General features: G+C 40.4%; 1 protein-coding gene across 9 annotated transcripts in view; it reads left to right on the top strand.

The window, feature by feature from the left end:
- plekha6 (pleckstrin homology domain containing, family A member 6) overlaps window positions 1-23,165 on the top strand; it is a 168,807-nt gene that overhangs the window by 45,490 nt on the left and 100,152 nt on the right. For all 9 annotated transcript variants that reach the window (XR_007032573.1, XM_047339267.1, XM_047339265.1 and 6 more), the window contains 3 exons: window positions 10,492-10,606; window positions 11,521-11,625; window positions 18,651-18,723. Coding sequence is in view for 8 of the 9 variants with exons in the window: in XM_047339267.1 (XP_047195223.1) it covers window positions 10,492-10,606; window positions 11,521-11,625; window positions 18,651-18,723 (293 nt within the window). In the remaining variant the exon portion in view is untranslated. The remainder of the gene's footprint in view (window positions 1-10,491; window positions 10,607-11,520; window positions 11,626-18,650; window positions 18,724-23,165) is intronic.

The following is a 23,165-nucleotide window of genomic DNA, read 5'->3' as shown; positions in this document are numbered from 1 at the left end:
ATCTGTCCACTCCAGTTCCAAATGAAGTGGCAGCACACATGTTTTCAAACACCGACAATTCCTCATATGTTGTATTATATGAAATATATGCCTCTTTAAAGATGATGTGTTCTCAAATAAAAAGACCACAATCCCTTTCCATGCAAATATTATCTTTAATGTAAAAAAAAGGTCAAACCCCACCATCTCTCTCTCTTGTAGCAGGTCGCTTTACAAGAATGCATTAAATGTAATCATCCGTTTTCGCCATATTCATAATTGACCACTATTAATTGACAGGTTATCCAGTCATGTGACTGACATTACACTTTCTTCAGTTGTCTGCAGACTTCCTTAGTACACATGTTGAAAGGCAATCAATGATCTAATTTACTTTACTAAGTAAATACGGTGATTTAGTGGAAATTTCTGCACATACATTTACATATCTTATATATTTAGTTCGAGGATATACAAATATTTCAAAACGTCACTAAATATAACTGATTAGTAAGCTAACTGTAGGCTAATTATTAGCATTATAAGCTATTTGTAACAGTTTGATAATACTAGTGACATCATGTAAAATGCTTACCTGGTCCTTCAGAGCTTGAAGTCATAGTTCTTACAGACCAATTGATGAAAATCCCAATCAACCATTGTATGAGAGCCAAGTGTTGGAACTATTGTTAATTTTTTATTTGTAATTTCTACACATCAATAACAATATAGAGAATTGCTAAATAGAAAGACATTGGTAATATGTTTGTATAAGATATCTATATATTGCCCTTTAACTGAAACCCTCTGTTGTACATAGGCTTATATTATATGTTAGGTCTGTAATATCCTTACTTTAGAGTTCAAAGAAGGGAATAATGTAGCTAAAGGGTTGTAGAACGTTTGGTGGCACTTTCAAGTTTGGGGGTAAAACTGAATACAAATCAATTCAATAAAAACTTGAATGTCTCTTGTAAACCATACTACTATTACTAGAAAAGAGGGCATGCACCGCCTGTAGTTTATCAAGACAATGGGTTGACACTACAGCCCTACAGTAGGGATAAAAAAAAATAGATTAGGCTTCAATTTTAACACCATTGCATGTATTTTAAGGATCTGGAAAAATTTGAATACTGCAAACAATCTTTGTCCTCTCCTGTATCAGTGAGGGAGGTACAGGACATGGACATAGACCAATGTCAAATGAGACCTATGATGTGATACTCAAGGTTACAAGGGGGAATTCAATGTCCCTGTAGCAAGGAGATCGATGACCCTGAACCTTGCCCTCTGTCTCAGCCTTGACCTAGGCTTCTGGACAACCCTTTGGCTGACATGGTATTAGATGCTGGCAATGAGCCTGGAGCTCAATATCTACCCTCAGAAATCATATCAAGAATTATTGAGTTATGTCTCAATCTAGTTATGTCAATGCAAGAGAGTACAAGAGAGGCACTTGCTGAGAGTTTGGAACTGGACAAAGCGAATGACTTTTCCATTAGTGTAATGAAGCTCTACAAGGGTTACGCAGCAGTGGTCTCAGCACACTTTTAAAAGAGTTGTTTAGTAAGGACAACCGATTGATGAAAGCATGGATTCTGCTCACTCACATAGCCTTTGGACAGTACAAAGTTAAGAACATCTACTGGAAGAAGTAATTACCATTTTTTTCTAGGTGTTTTATTTTCTTGTCAGCAGATAATTTCATTTTGATTATCTGAAGTTGTTTTTTATATTTGTAAATAAGTGGAAGTGGAACTTTTCATTTCGAAATTTAACTTTACCTCGAGCATTTTACCTCCATTGTGTGAAATGTACTGCACAGTATTAGAGAATGTTTAGATGTTTAAAAACATAAGGACAATAACCCACTCTTTATTAAGCTCAAAGATCTGTTACCAAAGCTATCTTTGCAGGTCATGTTATATACTTTTTATTTATAGTTCAAAATTTTGAAGAGGTTGAAAGTTGAGCACAAGGGGTCAATAATAGTGTCAGTTCAGTTATTTAAATAAAGTTCATTAAGGAGATGACTGCAGAGCTGTAACAGTTTGCCTGAAAAAGTGATTTAAAAGGTTTAATTAACCTACAACATACAACATCCTCAAAGAGAAATGTGAGTAATCAGAATCAGAATTCTTTCATTGGCCAAGTATATTTTCACATACAGGAAATTGACTTAGTGTGGTTGGTGCATCGGACATAAAAACAACAATATATATATATAAGTAGAAAACAATATATATAAGTAGAAAACAATATACAAAAGTAGAAAGAACAATAAGTTATTGGGCACGTGCGGTCCTAAGGTGATTGTCTCTGTGTTGGAACTTAAATGACTTAGGAGCAGAAGGCAGGGCTGGAGATAATTTTCATCATCAAGTTACACAAACAAATAAATAGTCTTAATTCCCAGGCGGAGAGAGGGGTGTTTGTGTGGTCAAATCTTTAAATTAAGATTAAGAAGTCCTTTATTAGTCCCACAATGGGGAAATTTGCAATGTCACATACAACAGTAGAAAGAAATCACACCAGTAGCATGCACTACTTGGGTGAGGGAATATAAAGAAATAGAAATATACAACAAATATATAGAAAAAAATATAAATGTAATTAAACTGGTATATACAGTGTAAAGAGATATATTATGTGTCATAATATGTACAGTGAATGGATTGCACATAACAGTTTATATTGCACAGAATTTTTTTCCAAATTAATATAGTACAGTGAATATTGCACAGTTGAGAAGTGTTAAAGTGACAGTCCATAGTGGTGGTGCATGGAGTTTTACTTGGAGCAGAGCTGGTTGTACAGTCTTACTGCTGCAGGAAGGAACGACCTGCGATACCTCTCCTTCAGACACTTAAGGTGAATCAGTCTTGTGCTGAAGGAGCTGCACAGTGCTGTGATGGTGTCGTGCAAGAGGTGGGACTGGTTGTCCATGAGAGAAGACAGCTTCGCCATCATCCTCCTCTGTCCCACCACCGCCACTGGGTCAAGCGGGTATCCCAGGACCGAGCTGGTCCTCCTAATCAGTTTGTCCAGTCTCTTCCTGTCAGCAGTTGAAATGCTGCTGCCCCAGCAAACTATTCCAAAGAAGATGGCAGATGCCGCCACAGAGTTATAAAAAGTATTTAGGAGCTCCCCCTGCACTCCAAAGGACCTCATGATTTTGGTAAATGGTTTTGTATTTATATAGCGCTTTTCTAGTCTTGATGACCACTCAAAGCTCTTTACAGTACAGTTTTACATTCACCCAATCACACACACATTCATACAGTGTATCTATTAGCAGCACTTTGTTGTTCAATGAGGGGCAATTCGGGGTTCAGCATCTTGCCCAAGGACACTTCGGCATGCAGATGGGGAAGACTGGGGATGGAACTGCCGACATTCAGGTTGGAGGACGACCGCTCTACCCCTCAGCCACAGCCGACCTCAGTCTCCTGACTGTCAATCTGCTCTGGCCCTTCTTGAATAGTGCACTGGCATGATCGGTCCAGTCCAGTTTATTGTTCAGGTGAACACCCAAGTACTTATATGAGGTCACTGACTCTATGTCCCTTCCCTGGATGTTCAGCGGTATCTGGGGGGTGTCTGCGCCTGCAGAAATCCACCACCAGTTCTTTGGTTTTCCCTGCATTGATCTGGAGGCAGTTCCGCTGGCACCAGTCCACAAAGTCCTGCATCAGTCCTCTGTATTCCCTGTCGTCCTCGTCAGTGCTGAGGCCGACGATAGCAGAGTCATCAGAGAACTTCTGCAGGTGACACGAGGGTGACTGGAGGTGAAGTCTGCACTGTAGAGGGTGAAGAAGAACAGAGCCAGGACCAGTCCCTGAGGGGCCCCCGTACTGCAGACAGCTGTGTCCAACACACAGTCCTGGATCCTCACATACTGGGGTCTGTTGGTCAGGTAGTCCAATATCCAGGATGTGAGGTGCAGATCTACAGTTTGTCCATCAGAAGTGCCGGTTGAATGGTGTTGAAAGCACTGGAGAAATCAAAGAACATGATCCTCACAGTGCTCCCAGGCTTCTCCAGATGAAAAAGAGCTCTGTGTAGATAGATGAAGGCGTCATCCACCCCGATTCGGCTGATAGCCGAACTGCAGTGGGTCCATCGATGGTCAAACCAGGGGGCGGCAGTGTTGTAGGACGAGCCGCTCCAGGGTCTTCATCAGGTGGGATGTTAGTGCCACCATCCTGTAGCTGCTGAGGTCTTTTGGGTGCGAAGTCTTTGGCACCGGTACAACGCAGGAGGTCTTCCATAGCTGTGGTACTCTACCCAGCATCAGGCTAATGTTGAAGACAATCTCCATAATCCCACACAGCTGGTCAGCGCAGGATTTAAGGAGCCTGGAGCCAATGTCGTCAGGGCCCGCCGCCTTTCTTGCCTTTATCTTCCTGAGCTCTTTTCTCACCTGGTTTGTTGTGAGATACAATTTGGGGCACTCAATCAATCAATCAATCAAATTTTATTTGTACAGCCCATATTCACAAATCACAATTTGTCTCATAGGGCTTTAACAAGATGTGACATCCTCTGCCCTTAACCCTCAACAAGAGTAAGGAAAAACTACAAAAAAAAAACCTTTTAACAGGGTAAAAATAACGTAGAAACCTCAGACAGAGCCACATGTGAGGGATCCCTCTCCCAGGACGGATAGAAGTGCAGTAGATGTCAAGTGTAAAGGAGAATATCACCAAGATAAGGGTTTTAGCAGCATTGATAAGAAAAAACATTTTAAAGAATAACTGGAGGTCAATGAATTGATAGATTAATGTCAGTAACGGTCAAGGATCCGAGGAGAAATACTATATATCAAGCAGTCCTGCTGCAATCATAGTCTATGGTCAGCAGCCAGCAAGATCATGATCCACCATCAAGTTCGGATGCCATTATAGTCCACAGTCATTGTCCACTGCCGCCATCAGGATCCACCATCAGCTGCCACCTTGATCGTGGTCCACCACCATTATCAGATGCCAACACGATACAGAATCTGCCATTATTGTCACGATCAGCCAGCACGATACAGAATCCGCCATACTGGATCCATCATTACGATCTCTGATATGCGATCCACAGATCATAATCCACGATGTGGCCGCAGCCACGGCCCTGGATCTGCGGACGATAAGGCAAAGGGACTCCCGGGAAGAGGTCAAGTCAGTAATATGTATTGATGAGATATTAATTTCTTTGATGTGATTGAGAAGAAGAAGGAGAAACTGGAAAGAGAAGCTCCGTGTGTCATGTGTCCCCCGACATTCTAAACCTATAGCAGCATAACTAAGAGCAGGTCTAAGACAAGCCTGGACCGGCTCTAACTATAAGCTTTATTGTAAAGGAAGGTTTTAAGTCTACTCTTAAACGTACAGAGGGTGTCTGCCTCCCGAACTGAAACTGGGAGATGATTCCACAGGAGAGGAGCTTGATAGCTGAAAGCTCTGGCTCCTACTCTGCTTTTAGATACTTTATGGGCGATAAATAAGCCTGAATTCTGGGAGCGCAGTGCTCTAGTGGGTTGATATGGTACTATCAGCTCTTTGAGGTATAATGGTGCCAAATTATTAAGGGCCTTGAAGGTGAGGAGGATAATTTTAAATTCTATTCTAGATTTAACTAGAAGCCAGTGTAGCGAAGCTAATACTGGAGAAATGTGGTCTCTTTTCCTGGTACTTGTCAGGACACGTGCTGCAGCATTTTGGACAAGCTGCAGAGTCTTTAACGACTTACTGCTGGAGCCTGATAATATGGAATTACAATAATCAAGTCTGGATGTAACAAAGGCATTGACTAGTTTTTCTGCATCTTTTTGAGAAAGGACATGTCTGATTTTTGAGATATTACGCAAGTGGAAGAAGGCGGTCCTAGAAATTAGTTTTAAGTGAGAATTAAAGGACAAATCAGGATCGAAGATCCCTCCCAAGTTCCTGACTGTTTCATTGGAAGCAAGGGCAATGTCGTCTAGCGCAGCTATATCATTAGATAATGTATCTCTAGGTGTTTAGGGCCAAGTATTAGAACCTCTGTTTTATCTGAGTTCAATAAGAGAAAATTGCGGGTCATCCAGGTTTTTATGTCCTTGAGACATGCTTGGAGTTTAGTTAATTGATTACATTGTTCTGGTTTTATTGACAAGTATAACTGGGTGTCATCTGCATAGCAGTGAAAATTTACCGAGTGTGTCCTGATAATGTTTAATGTTGTATAAAGCATATATAATGAGAATAAAATTGGGCCGAGCACAGAGCCCTGTGGAACACCGTGGTTAACTTTGGTGCGCACAGATGACTCATCATTAATTTGCACAAATTGGAATCGATCTGAAAAATATGATTTAAACCAGTTTAGGGCGGTTCCTTGCTACTTCCATGCTAATTAACTGTTCTAGTGTCTGTAATAAAATTTGATGGTCAATAGTGTTGAATGCTGCACTAAGATCTAACAGAACGAGGACAGACAAAAATCCCTGATCTGAAGCTATTAGAAGGTCATTAGTGACTTTTGCCAAGGCTGTCTCTGTGCTGTGATTAGCTCTAAACTCCGACTGAAAGTCTTCATATACATTACTTTCCTGGAGAAACTCGCACAGCTGATTGGCTACAACTTTTTCAAGGATTTTAGACAGGAAGGGGAGGTTGGATATTGGTCTGTAGTTGGCTTAAACCTCCGGGTCTAGGGTGGGTTTTTTGAGAAGGGGTTTGATTACAGCTATTTTAAAGGACTGTGGTACATATCCTGATGATAATGACAGATTGATTGTGTTCAGTAACGTACTATCAATTAGGGGCAGAATTTCATTAAGTCATTTTGTATGAATGGGCTCTAAGATACAAGTTGTTGGTTTAGAACATGAGATTATTTTGGTCAGCTGATCAAGGGTGATCAGAGAGAAGCTGTCTAAATAATTGTTAGGATTCTCAGCCGTTTCTGAGATTTCTATTCTTGATTTTATTTCTAATAGTTAGAATTTTATCATTAAAGAAGGTCATAAAGATATTGCTATTCAGGGATCGAGGAATACTGGGTTCTGTGGAGGTGTGACTCTCTGTCAGCCTAGCTACAGTGCTGAAGAGAAACTTAGAAACCTGTTTTTATTTTCTTCTATTAATTTGGAGTAGTAGGCAGCTCATGCTTTGTGGAGGGCCTTCTTATATGCTTTAACACTACTCTTCCAGTCTAGGAGATTTTCAACACGGTTGCTGGAGCACCACTTCCTTTCTAGTTTTCTTGACGCTTGTTTTAATTCATGTGTCTTGGAATTATACCACGGAGCTAATTTACTATGTTTTACACGTTTCTTTTTTAGAGGCGCTATTGAGTCTAATGTTAATCGTAATGACTTTACAGAGCTATCGACGAGATGGCCAATCTCAGTGGAGCTAGGGTTTTTAATTAATTTGTTGTTTATATCGACGGATAATACGGGTTTAAATGTAATTGGAATTATTTCCTTAAATTTAGCTACAGCACTATCAGGTAGGCATCTAGAAAAGGAGTTTTTTATTAGTGGCATATATTCTGATAATGAAAAATCGAAGGTTATTAAATTATGGTCTGATAGAATTGGATTACGCGGAAGTACTATAAAATGTTCAATTTTGACACCGTATGATAATACAAGGTCAAGTGTGTGGTTACAACAATGAGTAGGTTGGTGTACACACTGACTGAAACCAATTGAGTCTAGTACTGAAATAAATGCTACGCTAAGGCTATCATTAGTATTATCAACATGAATATTAAAGTCACCAACAATAATAATTTTATTGTTTTTTAGGACTAGGTTTGATAAAAACTCAGAGAATTCCGTTAAAAATTCAGAATAAGCCCCAGGAGCACGGTAAACTACAGCAAATATGATTGGCTGTTGGTACTTCTTGGATTGGTGTGGAAGACTAAGAACAAGACTTTCAAATGAGTTGTAGCTTAGGTTAGGTTCAGGATTAATTGATAGACTGGAGTTAAAAAGCAACTCCACCTCCTCAGCCAAATTCTCGGGGAAAGTGTGAATTTACATGACTGGGGGGAGTAGATTCATTTAGGCTGATATATTCATCGAGATGCAGCCAGGTCTCAGTGAGGGACAAAAACTCAATTTTTTGATCTGAGATTAGTACATTAACTAAAATAGCCTTTGATGATAATGATCTTATGTTTAAAAGACCACATTTAAAAGTTTTCGTTTCTTGAGTTGTTGCAGAGGTTGTGTTAATTTGTATTAGATTTTTGTGTAGAATTCTCCCTCTGTTATTGTTTGATTTACATAATTTAATGGGACGGTGGACAGACACAATCTCTATGGGGTTGTGGTTGTGTGACTGATCCAGAGGGAGCGCAGAGAAGTGTTTAGCACTGCAGCTCTGCTTCCTGGTCCCAACTCTGGGTTGTCATTTTATAGACTGAGTAATATTCCTAGATATTGGGTGGGTGTGCTGGATGAAGTGGGAGAGGGGGCTGGGTTGGTGGTGATGGGTGGCTGAGAGCTGAGTGCTATGTAGGAGGGGGTGGGTAGTCTACTGGGGGAGCAGATGTGGGTGGTGTCAGCTGGGCTGGCAGGGTAGGGGGAGGGGCAGTTGCCTGATCAAACCTGTTGAAGAATGTGTTTAGGTCATTTGCCAACTTCTGGTCCCCTGCAGCCGGGGACTCAGCTTTCTTGTGGCCAGAGATGTTTTTTAGGCCTCTCCAGACACTGCTGCAACTGGTCCTCCATCTTCCTCCTGTAGCTGTTCTTCCCCTCCCTGATCCTCCTCCTCAGCTCCTTCTGAAGAGCTCTCAGCTCCTCCTAGTCTCCTGACCTAAAAGCCCTCTTTTTCTCCTTGAGGAAGGCCTTTATGTCCAGATTAATCCATGGCTTGTTAGAGAAGCACCGTACAGTCTTGGTGGGTACAGTGTTCTCCACACAGAAATGGATTTTATCCGTGATGCAGGTGATGAGGCTGTCGATGTCCTCCCCATGACCCTTGCAGATTTCTTCCCATACAGTTGACTCGAAACAGTCCCTCAGAGCCTCATCCATCTCGTCGGACCACCTCTTCACTGTGCAGGTCACAGCTGGTTGCCTGTGCACTTTACACAGGCAGGAGATGAACCAGGTTGTGATCAGATCTCCCAAGGGGGAAAGGGGTGTTGAGATATATGCTTTCTTGGTGTTGGCATTGAAAAGGTCCAGTATTTTATTGCGTCCTGTGTGGCATTTGACGTACTGGGTGAAGGTGGGCAGAGTAGAGGATAGAGAGGCATGATTAAAGTCCCCAGAGATGAGGAGGAGACCCTGTCGGTGCTGTGTCTGCAGCCTGCTCACCACAGAGTGCAGGACATCACAGGCTGCATCAGTGTTAGCAGAGGGGGAACATACGCAGCTATCATGATAACATGCGAGAATTCCCGCGGTAGATAGTGAGGTCTCATGCTAACAGCTAACACGAAAGAGAGTAGAAAGAACGAAATAGGACGAAGTTAGAGGGAAAAAAATGCTCAGAGTGAGTGGGAGCTGCTGCAACAGGCGGCCACTAGGGAGGCGCCATCTTGACAGAGAGAGCAGGTATTTTAAAGAGGAAATAGTAAGGGTAAGTGTCATGGAAGTGTGATGCCTTATAGCCAATAAATCAAACTTATATAAAGTGATATAATAAATTGTTACAATTTTAAAGGACTTTTTAAAACCCGGCCAACCAGCCAAAAATGTAAAAAGTTATTACATTAATGTTATTGATTCAGAATTTGTATTAAGTTATTGGCAAGTTACTGCATTATCGGCTTTTATTACTTTGAAAACTGAAAAATTGTTACGTTATTGGCAGATATTACGTTGTTGGATGTTGACACTGGGGTCTCCCAAACACAGCCAGACACAAACCATTCTGGTTCCAACATCTTTAATTGGTAACATAACAGGCAGACATAAATTCAAATACTTAGACCTATGCAGCTTAGCTCTGTCATGTTTCTCCTCTTCAGTGGTTTTCTCTCTCTGTGGCTTTCTCTGCTACTTTTTAAACCTGAGGAGTAAACAGCTAACAGCCATCAGCTGCGCTGATTACTCCCCTGGTACAGCTGGATGTGACCTCTGGGCCACCTCCACATAGTAAGTCTTTTTGATAACTAAACTAGTCCTCCATACTACAACTCAGGTAATTTGCCTTTGTCATGGCTGTGTCAACACTGACTGTTGTAGCAGTATATGGTCTCCAGCTTAACTCACATGCTGTAACACCAGCATCCTCCTGCCACCATTGCCTCTGACAGATAACAGTCATTTTCACACAACCACTAGAGGTCCTTGTCAGTTAAATGTAAACATTGGTCTCTTCTCTTTCATTGTACGGAATAATGTAGTAGCATTGGGGCACCTTAGACCCTGGCATATAAACATAGATCAGATTTGTACGATTTGTATTTTGTATAGCAAATATGTAATAGTTCTCTCAAAATGTTCAGAACAATAAGGAAGGAAAGAAAAATTGCACCAATAGGAGAGCCTCTGCTTTTTTTGTGCAGGAACTGTGATTTTGATATGAATGCAAAGATGAATACTTCTGTTGAAAAGTTCACTCACTCAAAGGGTGCCAGTGTGGTGTCAGACCCATCTCCAGAAGCCCAGCCTGATACTCAGGTAAACACACGCACACGCACACACACGCAACATGCACACATGGATTGGAGACATGTACTTATTCACTTTATCTGTTGATTCACAATACCTTACTATTGTAGTGGAATTTGCTCGGTATTTAATAAACAAGGTCACTGTTTGTTTGGCCTGTGGTAATGCTCCTGAGCTACTTCAGAATTATTCCTTTGTGTGCTGGACATTAAACCTTTGTGTTCATCGTACCTGGTTTATCTGCAAAGAAGATTTATTGTCAATGTTTTTTATAAAATGAAAGTGATTTGTGTTATTACTGTTCGTGTGTGGTTTATATATACGTTTGAATGATTTACTGAACTGTTCTTTTTCATATATGGTATGTCGCTATTTCAAAGGTCTGTTAAGCAATTTGCAAAATCTTCAGTTCTCAGCTTTTCAAAACAAAACGTCTGTAATTCAGCTCAATATTAAGCAATGCAACAACAAATAATCACTGTGCTTTTTACCTTGAAGATTCATTGCTAAAGTGGAAGTGTAGGTGTCATGACAAAAAAAAAATTAAACAATCCAAATTATCTGGCAGTGATTTTGACCCACAATTTGACCCTGTTACCCACCACGGCTGTAGTTTATCCAAGGACGTAGAAGGAGACAACTTGGTCTACAGACTGTTAAAGCTCACCCCCACCCACCTCAGAAACACAATGACTGCTATAGATCGCAGATCGCTTGTTTATTTAATTCTTATTGATATTGAAGAAATTGTGTGTCCAAATGGCAAGGGCAAGTGCATGCCAAGTGTGAAGGCAATTGTATGAACAGTTTGTGAGATATTAATTCCACAGACAGACCGGGGAATTAGTTGGTTGATCTTTTTAAATAAATACCTAACAAATATATAAACTATCGTCTTCTTTCCTTTCTCTGCTGACCTGCAGATGTCTTGTGCACCCAGAAAGGCTGCTATGTTTGGAAAGCGCTCCAACTGCATGCGTAGGAATCCCAAAGCAGAGGTTTCTAAACAGGGATGGCTATACAAGCAGGTAAAACAACGTCTCTTAACTTTCATTATTAAAGCTGAACACCACTGATTTTATGGAATTGATTGGAACTATGGGATCCACTGTATTTCAAAGTTGATCAATAATAAGGTCTACAAATTACATTCATGTTCACATTAGCTATCAGTCATACACTGGCACCTTTACGAGTAAACACGTCGCCCCAACAAAGAGGCATTCTCTCGAAACTCAACGGCAAGGATTTAAGACAGTGTCCCTGTGTCCATCGGGTGGCGCCTGAGAATGCTCGCTGATTACGTCCCACGATTCAGTTGAGGTCTTGAGTCGGCTGTGAAAAATGTAGGTTATTCAAATGAAGTTCGAACCAGAGGAACTACTTGCAGTTTCCAGTATGTGGCGCTGTTGAGGCATTCTGCCTCAGCTGCCAAATATCGTCCTTGTGATCAGATAGTCACTCTCATTGTACATGTGAATTTTGAGGCAGATTGGAGCATGTGCATTGATGTTACAGCCACTTCCTGTTTGTTGGTGTTCCATTGAAATGCACGCCATTGCAGTTCAATTTAAAGGCTTAAGTGTCACAACATGGCGTCACCAGCGTCTCAATGTTTCCCTGACCAATTTTGAGGTGGATCAAATTAATAATGTAGACGTAACATGTCATCCTGTCACAGCAAGGGGGCGCTGTGACTATTATAGTATATTGGCATATGTAACTCTTCAGGGCGGATTCTTTATCACAAAAATGAAGGCTGCAGGACACCAACATGTAAAACATGACATTTCCTGTTACAGGTAGGGGGCGCTATGCCTATTATCAAATATTATCATATGGGACCTTTGTTGTACATATGTGGTTTGAGGCAGATTGGGCAATATACATTGAAGTTATAAGCACTTATTGTTTTCAGGCGTATTATCGAATTCACAGCCACGCCACAGCCACGCCCCCTGACAAAAACTCACAGATAATATAACTTTAAATCACAAAGTCTTTAATATGACATAAACCAAATGTGAAGTCGATTGCATGAAATCTGTAGGAAAAGGATTATTTTGTAAAACATGTGAAAACACCAAAAATCTAGGCAAATATGCACGTCAATCCAAAATGGCAGCCTTCCTGCTGGGTGTGGCCAAGGGTAAGTAAAGGATATTTTGTTCATCTGTGCATGATACACATCTGTGCCAATTTTCTTTACACTAGACGAAAGTAAAGGGGTAAGAAGACCCTCGTTGAAAATTTGTAAGGGGTGCTATTGAGCTGTTTTTGGACATATGTTGCTGTAAACATTAAAATTTGTAAATGTTCACCAGACCTCACTTTGCCTATTATCGATTATTATCATATGGAGCTGTTCAGGGCAGGACCTGTGTTGTACATATGTGATTTGAGGCAGATTGGACAATATACATGGAAGTTGAAACACTTGTTGTTTTCTGGTGAATAATCGAAATTCGCCGCCATGCCATGGCCACGCCCCCCTGACGAAAACTCATAATTTATAAAACTTTTGATCAGAAAGTCTATAACATGACATAAACCAAATATGAAGTCGATCGCATAAAATCTGGAGAAGTATGATTTTAAGTACCTGTGAAAACGGTTCCCGACCACATTAAAATACGTAAATTTTCACCAGACTGGATGGACCTGCACAATTTGGTGAGTTTACGCATATGGTAAGGCACCCAAAAAGGCATTTCAATATGCAGAAGAAAAAGTAAAAAAATCCTAGCAAAAACAATAGGTCCTTGCACTGTTGTGCTCGGGCCCTAATACATTACATTTTACATTTCATTTCATTTAGCTGAAGCTTTTATCCAAAGCAACTGACAATAAGTGCATTGAACCATGAGGGTGCAAACCCAGAACAACAAGAATCAAGAAAGTACAATTTTCTTCAAGAAAGCCAAACTACAAAGTGCTATAGTGCTACTAAATCGCTTTTTATTTGATTTTTTTTATGTTGAAGGTATAGTCGGAAGAGATGTGTTTTTAGTTTGGGGCAGAAGATATGTAGACTTTCTGCTGACTTTCCACCATTTAGGAGCCAGGACAGCAAACAGTCATGATTTTGTTGAGTGTTTAGCTCACAGTGAGGGAGCAACAAGCCGATTGGCAGATGCAGAGCAGAGTGGACGGGCTGGGGTGTAAGTTTTGACCATGTCCTGGATATAGACTGGACCTGATCCGTTCGCAGCATGGTACGCAAGTACTAATGTTTTAAAACGGATGCGAGCAGCCACTGGTAACCAGTGAAGGGAGAGGAGGAGCGGAGTAGTTTGTGTGAATTTGGGTAGGTTAAAGACCAGTCGAGCTGCTGCATTCTGGATGAGCTGCAGAGGTCGGATAGCACTAGTAGGTAGACCAGCCAGGTGGGAGTTGCAATAGTCTAGGTGTGAGTTGACTAGAGCCTGGATCAGAACCTGCGCTGCCTTCTGAGAGAGAAGGGGAAGTATTCTCCTGATGTTGTGAAACGTGTATCTACAGGAACGTGTTGTTGCAGTAATGTTGGCATTACTACAATAGGTCCTTGCACTGTCGTGCTCTGGACCTAGCTATGGCTGCGAGCAGCAGTGTGCGGGCCCAAGCACTTGTCAACGCTGAACCACGCCCACACGGTCCATGCCAGCAAGTACAGACCACATGGTGAAAATTAAATGTAAATCGAATTTAAGTTTTAAAACAAGGCTTACTTCCTGTTGACAGTAGGTGGCGCTATCACAATCACTACATACAGACTAATAGATGTGTTTAGGTCGGGGCTCTGATTAAGCCTGAGTAATTTGGGGCCGATTGGACAATGTAAAGTCGAGTTACAACAACTTCATTTTCACGCTGATCAGTGTGTTGTGCTATCACTACATACAATAATAGATTTGTTCAGTCCGGGACTCTGATCATGTGAGAGAATTTTGATGCTGATTGGACAATGCACAGTGCAGTTAAAAAAAACTGTGCTTTTCACAGTGAGTCAGTAGGTGGCGCTATGGTCCTGAGTTAATATTGACATATGGAGCTGTTCAGGACAGGACTCTGATCATGTGACAGAATTTTGACGCTGATTGGACAATGCACAGTGGAGTTATGATGACTTTTTCTCCTTTGGCGGAGGATCAACATTCGCCGCACCTCAATGTTTACACGGTTTTGGGAAAAGTCACAATTCTGAGCATGAAGGTCTTATGACTTGTCTGAGCTAATTTGAGCTGTGTGTTGTAAACCAGCCAGGAGCAGTGTATCAAAGTATATAACATGTCACTTCCTGTCGCCAGCAGGTGGCGCTGTAATAATGAGTCAATATTGACATATGGATCTGATCAGGGTGGTACTGTGATCGTGTGACAGAGATTTGAGGCTGGACAATACACAGAGGAGTAATAATAAATCCCTCTTTTTTGGCGAATCATCAAAATTTGACACCACGCCGCGGTCAGACCGTGTGACGTACACTAAAACTTTTAATAACTTTTGATTTCCATAGAGTTAAGATGACAATCACTGAATTAAAAGTTGATCTGATGAAAGCTCTAGGAGGAGTTTGTTCAAATACAATATGTGTAAATGGTAAAAAATTGCCACTTAAATAAAAATGGTCGACTTCCTGTTTTGGTCTAGCAAAACAAGAGAGTTTTTTGTTTATAATGAAATGACACATGTCCATACCTGTAGGTCAAACATGGTGCCGGGGCTGCACTTTAGGCTTTTCTCCCACGCCCATTCCTTAAAATCCTATGAATGTTTTCAAGGGGGGGCTGTTGCTACACAAATGAAGCTTGAGGGAGATTGAACAATGTACACGTTTGAGCAATTTCGTGTGTCATGGCGACTCATTGAAATTTTAAGCCATGCCACTAACTAGGCGTTTGACAAAAACTCAGTTTGGAAGACTTCATCATCCATGTCTTAAGGCCCTTCTGAAAAAGTTTGACATGGATGTGGTCAATGGACAAAGAGGAGTACATCAAAGTGTAAGATGTGCAAAAAAAACTTATTTTGCCTCAGTTGCTAAATATTGTCCATGTCAAGTTTGAGAAAGATTAGAGCATGTGCCGTGACATTAAAACACCTTCCTGTTTGTTGGCGTTCAATAGAAAGTCACGCCATCAGAGTTCAACAGAAAAGCTTAAATGTCAGAGCATGGCTTCACCATCATCTCAAGGCTCCTCAGACCAATTTTGAGGTGGATCAAATGAAAAAGCTAGGCATAGCATGTCAAAGTAGAAAACATGGTTCTTGCTGTCAGAGCTACGGGGCGCTGTGACTATTATAGTATATTTGCATAAAGATGTGTTCAGAGCTGGACCCTCATCACACATATGAAGTTTGACAATGATTGGAGCAAAAACATGGACTATTATCATATGGATCTGAAGTTTGAGGCAGATTTACAATATACATGGATGATTTAAGCACTTTTTTAAGCACGGTTTTTCGGCGAATCATCAAAATTTGCTACCACGCTACAGACACACCCCTTCACAAAACCTCACGATTTTTAAAAACTTTTTCCCTTTGTCCCTAACATGATATATGATGATAATAATAATAATAATAATAATATTAATAATACATTTTATTTATACAGCACCTTTCATACATAAAATGCAGCTCAAAGTGCTTTACAATAAAATATGAAAGAAATAAGAACACATAAAACCAAGACTTAAGCATTAAACTCGCGAAATGGTATAAAAAGACTATGCTGTTAAAAAAGGATAACATTAATAAAAAGCAAGATCATAGAAATAGGCGTTGAGTTGTTTCTTAAAACTATCAGCAGAAGTAGCTTGTCTGTGTGGTGGTAGTTTATTCCAAACCTTAGGTGCATAGCAACAGAAAGTTGTTTCCCCAAACATTTTGTAGTTAATTTTGGGGATATTTAGCAAGCCTGTGGGAGAAGAGCTTAGGGAACGGTTTAGGAACATACTCTGATAAACAATCAGAAATGTATGAGGGTGCTGTACCAATAAGAGACTTAAAAACATGTACATTTAAAATCAATCCTTAGTTATACTGGAAGCCACTGATAAAGGGATAGTTAAAAGAAAAATGAAAATTCACTCAATATTTATGCCGATGGAGGGGTAAACTTTGTTGCAGTCGAATCTGATTAAATTGAAGTAACCAGGGAATTATACTTCAGCTGTAATACAACAACAGAAAAAACATAACATGCCTCCATAAAGTATAAGTCACCAGTTACTTCAATTGTATCGGATTCAGCTCCAACAAGTGTTTTGTGGACTCAAACACTTCACCCACCCATCCATCAGCATAGTGGTGAGAAGATGAGGAGTGAATTAAAGTTTTTCGGTGAACTATTCCTTTTAAGACACTAAAACCAGAGTAATGTGATATCTTTTGCTATTTCTCGTTAAAACCCTGGCTGCTGAATTGTGTACAAGCTAAACCTGATCTATGGACTTTTTCAGTTATCCTGAATAAAGTGCATTGCAGTAGTCCAGACGAGAAAGTATAAAAGCGTGCGTCAACTTTTTGGCATCTTCCAGAGTGAGGTACAGTCCCACTCTTGCAATTTTTTTTAAATGATAAAAGGCAGTCTTTGTGACATTGTTTATGTGTGAATTAAAATCTAGTTCTGAGTCAAGTGTAACACACAGTTTTTTTCCTTTTGATTTGTTTGGATGATATAATACATTTCAAGTTGATCGGATGAAATCTGTAGGAGGACTGAATTTTGTAGTATGTGTGAAAATGCCAAAAATGACGACAAATTTGCATGTTCAATTCAAAATGGTCGACTTCCTGCTGGGTTTAGGACAGGACACCAGGAGACTATTTTGTAGTTGTAGCTCAAACAAGGCACAATGGCCATTTTAATGAAATACTGAAGGTTGCGCTGTTGAGCCATTTTGCCTCAGCGGCCAAATATTGTCCTTGAGGTTTGTTTACGTAGGGACTTTCATCGTAGATGTCAAGTTTGAGGCAGATTGGAGCATGTACAGTGACGTTATAACCACTTCCTGTTTGTTGGCGTTCCATCAAGGGTCACGCCATTGCCGTTCAACGTAAAGGCTTATGTTTCACAAAGAGGAGGAACTAAAAATGAAACCTTCATGTCACAGGATGCCAGTGCAGAGCAGCTAAAACTGGACTAATGTGCACTTTACTCTTGGTTTTGGTTAATAGTTGATCAAGGGATATTAATCCTGTTGTCCTATGGTCTAAAATGTTCCAAGCTGCCAGTAACCCATTTGGTCAATACCTTTGGTACCTCTGCTAACATTTTATATCTCTTTCTGGTAAATTTAATTCACTTGTAGAGAGTCATTTCACAGGCCATCTTCCTGGGAAAGTTGATTAAGAGTTTCATACAGGTATGTGTTCAGTGATGTAAACAGATCTTAAAATCATGTAGAGAAGAAGGAACTTGATCTAGGTGTATCCACCACAGCTTTTTTGAAGGCATCTGAGAAAATGCCTGTTTGAAGAGCTGTATTCCCACGTAGCAAAAATTGTTTTGGCCCACACTGCCACACTATCTTACGACCCACACACAACGAGGAATGATGGCAATTGGGCAGTCTGCTCCTGTTTGACAGATCTGCGTCACAAGTAAACAATAGCAATACCACATGTTGACCAAAGGTGAGCCGAAACCTTGCGTAGAGCTCGGCTTTTTGCCTAAAAGACCCACTTTTGGTTTGGGATATTTGGGCCACATTTGCTATTTTACAAGTGGGCCACTTTTGGCTAATATTCATTTAGTCAGTGCAACAAGAAGGCCAGAAGTGCCGCATCATTGTCTGAGATGGCCCACATCTGTGTGCTATCTGGGTTTAAATCTTTAAGATGTGACTTGAAACATGGTAAATGGTTTGTATTTATATTGCACTTTTCTAATCTTGATTACCACATTTAAACATACGGAGGATTAAATAATCTACCTTCCAATTATTGGACAACCCGCTCTGTTTCCTGAGCAACAGCTGCCCTTGTGGTCAGAGATAAAGCAGGATTATGTTGTTAGCGATGAATATAATAATGAGAGTGTATGATGATGTTATTGTTCCGACAGGCCAGTAGTGGAGTAAAGCAATGGAACAAGCGCTGGTTCGTCCTCACTGAACGATGTCTATTCTACTACAAAGGTTTGTGCTTCATTCTACTTTCCAGTCTGCCTGCCTCAATAATTTTTAATTGATACAGTGTTTCAAAAGGAATTGTATTGTATTTAAAGGTTTTACCAGTAAGAGGTACATTTTGTTAATCTGAGGAGTGTGTGAACCTGACCTCTGAGTTGACTAACTCTGAACTGTTAAACTCTAAATTGAACTAGAAGATTCCTCATTTAGAGACATTTATAAAAGTTGCATGATCATAACATGATCCAGGTTGGTCAAAGAGAGAGAGACTGTGCCAATTAGAGAGAAAGAGGGACTGTGCCAGCCTCCTTTCGGGTTTCCTGGTAACATCATGTAACCGGGGGCTCTTTACCACCTGGGTGCTTTTAGTTTGGAATACAGCCTCCTTCAGTCTTCCTGGTAAGGTCTTATTAACATCCAGGGGCCTTTATTTTGAAAATCCAGCCTCTATTCAGGCTTCCTGGTAACATCCTGTAACTATCTGGGGGGTGTTATTTTGAAAATCTAGGCTCCTTTCGGGTTTCCTGGTAACATCCTGTAACTATCTGGGGGGTTTTATTTTGAAATTCGAGCCTGGTTTCCTGGTAACTTCCTGTAACTATCTGCAGGGGTTTATTTTGAAAATCCAGCCCCCTTTCGGGTTTCCTGGTAACTTCCTGTAACTATCTGCAGGGGTATATTTTGAAAACCCAGGGTCCTTTTGGGTTACCTTGTAACATCCTGTTACTATCTGCAGGGCTTTATTTAGAAAATCCAGCCTCTTTTCCGGTTTCCTGGTAACTTCCTGTTACTATCTGGGGGGTTTTATTTTGAAAATCCAGCCTCCTTTCGGGTTTCCTGGTAACTTCCTGTAACTATCTGGGGGGGTTGAATTTTGAAAATCCAGGCTCCCTTTGGGTTTCCTGGGAACATTCTGTAACTATCGGGGGGGACTAATAGATCTGTTCAGGTCTGGGCTCTGATGAAGTGTGAGCAATTTGGGGCTGATTGGACGATGCACAGTGGAGTTAAAAATAACTTCCTGTTTCATGGTGAATAAGAAGGTGGCAGACAGACAGAGAGAGTGAGAGTTAGAGAGACAGAGAGAGACAGACAGAGAGAGACAGATTAATAAGTATGTTTCTATTTAAAAGTCCTTGTGTTCACATAGTGACCCTCATTGTACATGTCTATATTGAGGCAGATTGGAGCATGTGCAGTGACATTACAACCACTCCCTTTTTGTTGGCGTTCCATCGAAATGCACGCTGTTGTGGTTCAATGTAAAGGCTTAAGTGTCACAAAATGGCGTCACCAGCTTCTCAATGCTTCCCTGACCTATTTTGAGGTGGATCAAATGAAAAATGTAGACATAGAATGTCATAGTATAAAACATTCCTGTCACAGCTAGGTTGCGCTGTGACTATTAAAGTATATTTGCTTATGGAACTCTTCAGGGCGGATTCCTTTTCCCCAAAATAAAGTTTGACAGTGATTGATGCAAAAACATGGAAGTTACAGCTACTTGAAGGCTCTTGGCGAGTCATCAAGATTCGCCGCCATGCCAAGGACCCGCCCCCGAATGAAAACTCACAAGTTTGATTCAATGGAATTACCAAGTCCTTTAGGATCTCCTGGCCAAATTTCAAGTGAATCGGGTGAACGGGCTAGCTGCAGGATGCTTAAATGTAAAACATGACATTTCCTGTTTCAGCTAGGGGGCGCTATGACTGTTATTGAATAGTATCATATGGAGCGGTTCAGGGCAGGACCTTGGTTGTACATATGCGGTTTGAGGCACATCGGACAATATACATGGACCTTATAAGGACTTCTTAAATGTAAAACATGACATTTCCTGTTACAGGTAGGGGGTGCTATGACAATTAAATATTTTCATATGGAGCTGTTGAGGGCAGGACCTTTGTTGAACATATGAGGTTTGAGGCAGATTGGACAATGTACATGGAAGTTATAAGCACTTAATTGTTTTCTGGCAAATCATCTAAATTTGCCGCCACGTCGCCGCCACCGCCACGCCCCCTGATGAAAACTCACAGACAGATGTAACTTTTAATCAGAAAGTGTCTAACTTTAAAAGCAATAAATAAGCAAAGTAAAACTTTCCCTTCACTTGGTTTCAAACTCATTACCACTGGGTCACTGATTCAGCGTCTCAACCAACCGTGTGTGTAAGGCACTAATGAATTGCACCTGTGTATTGGAAGAGACAGATCTAGGTTCTGGTGCAGCTCACAAACAAACCGCTATTATTCAAAAACTATAAGTCCTATCTGTGAAATAAAGACTCAGTGATAACGTGTGTTGTATAAAATATAAATAAATATGTTCAGTGGAAATGTGTGGGAAACGAGTGTTCAGGGCACAGTATATGGTTCAGGAGCGCTGGAAACGTAGCCAATAAGGGATTTTCTTTGTGTATAGTTTACCTCATAAGATATCCAGCAGTATATGGCACCTCCTTTTATTTTGTCTTAATAGTGTTTGTTAATACAACCCCAAATCAGAAAAAGTTGGGACGGTATGTTACATTTAAAATTAAAACTGAAAACAATGATTTCTAAATGATCTTTGTATTACAATAAAAACAATACTAAGGCACATTATTTGAGTTTGACCTCATGAATTGTATTGTTTTTTCAAAATAAACACTTATTTCAATTTGGATTCTTGCAACATAATTCAAAAACAGTTGGGACGGTAAAGCATTTACCACTTTGTAATGTTGCCATTCCTTTTCACAACACTTAAAAGATGTTTAGGGACTCAAGACACCAAGTGATGAAACATTTCAGTTGTCATTTTGTCCCATTCTTCCTGCAAACAAGTCTTATGGTGTGCAACATAATGGGGTCTCCGTTGTCGCATTTTGCGTTTTAAAAACGCGCCACATAGTCTTTATTTTGGCCAAGTCTGGCCTGCACGCAGGCCAGGCCAGCACCCCCACCCTCTTCTTCCACAGCAATGCCTTTGTAATGTGTGCACAATGTGGTTTTGTATTGTCTTGTTGCAATATGCATGGATGTCTCTGGAAAAGATGTCGTCTTGAAGGCAGCATATGCTGCTCCAAAATCTCTATGTACTTTTCGGCATTAATGGTGCCAACACAGAAGTGTAAGTTACCTTTAACAAGGGCACTGACACAACCCCATACCATGACAGACCCTGGCTTTTGGACTTGTTGCTGATAACAGTCTGGATGGTCCTTTTCATCTTTGGTCTGGAGTACACAGCGTCCATTTCTTCCAAAAAAGAACTGAAATACTGACTCGTCTGACCACAATACACGTTTCCACTGTGTTATGGTCCATCCCAGATGCCTTTGAGCCCATAGACGTCGACGGCGCTTCTGGACACGGTTAACATAAGGCTTCCTTTTGGCACAGTAAAGTTTTAACTGGCATTTGTGGATGTAACTATGTATTGTATTGCTTGACAAAGGTTTGCCAAAGTAATCCTGAGCCCATGTGGTTATATTGCTTATAGATGAATGACGGCTCTTGATGCAGTGTCGTCTGAGGGATCAGAGAGCACGGTTAGTCAGTTTAGGCTTGCACCCTTGCTCTTCATACACTGAAATTCCTCCAGATTCCTTGAATCTTTTAATGATGTTATGCACCGTAGAGGATGAAATATCCAAATCCCTTCCTATCCTTCTTTGAGGAACACTGTTTTTAAACAGTTAAAACATTTTCTCACACATTTGTTGGCAAACTGGCAATCCTTGGCCCATCTTTGCTCCTAAAGAGCTAGGGCTTTCCTGGATGCTGCTTTTGTACCAAATCATGATTACAATCACCTGTTGACATCACCTATTTCAAATTATTTCATTTTTTAATCATTCTAGCTGATTACTAGCCCTAAATTGCCCCGTCCCAACTTTTTTGGGATGGTGTTGCAGGCCTGAATGGCAGGAATGGATGTATATTTACAAAAAAGTTGACCAGACAAAACATAAAATATCTTATGTTTATACTGTCTGCAATGAAATACCAGTCAAATTAAATTTAGAAATCACTGCTGTCTTTTTTTATTTGCATTTTCCATACTGTCCCAACCTGGGTTGGGTTTGTACTGTATATGTTTCAGGAATGTGTACTTAGTAAACACTAGTAACCAGACTCAGTCTGTAGTCTAATGATCCATACTCTACTTACTATATGAGCACAAGGGCAACAACTAATAATAATTTACATTATTTATCAATCAGGCTGATTATTATTATTTTAGTCTATATTATTTTGATTTAGTTTTTTAAGTTTAGTTTTTCAAGTTAGTCTGTGCATTTTGCAGTATACTGTTAGCTATCTGTTTTTGTGTAAAAATGACTGACATGTTTATTATTGGAATTAAATAACAACCTACTATTTCACAAAGAACTGGTATCCTGCAATTTTTGGTAAATCGTAGTGGGCTGGTTACTGAAAACTGAGTATGGCACAGCACAG

Source organism: Hippoglossus stenolepis, chromosome 3 (genome assembly GCF_022539355.2).
Source record: "Hippoglossus stenolepis isolate QCI-W04-F060 chromosome 3, HSTE1.2, whole genome shotgun sequence".
In the NCBI taxonomy this organism is placed as follows: Eukaryota; Metazoa; Chordata; class Actinopteri; order Pleuronectiformes; family Pleuronectidae; genus Hippoglossus; species Hippoglossus stenolepis.
This window is presented reverse-complemented; position numbering and strand designations above follow the sequence as displayed.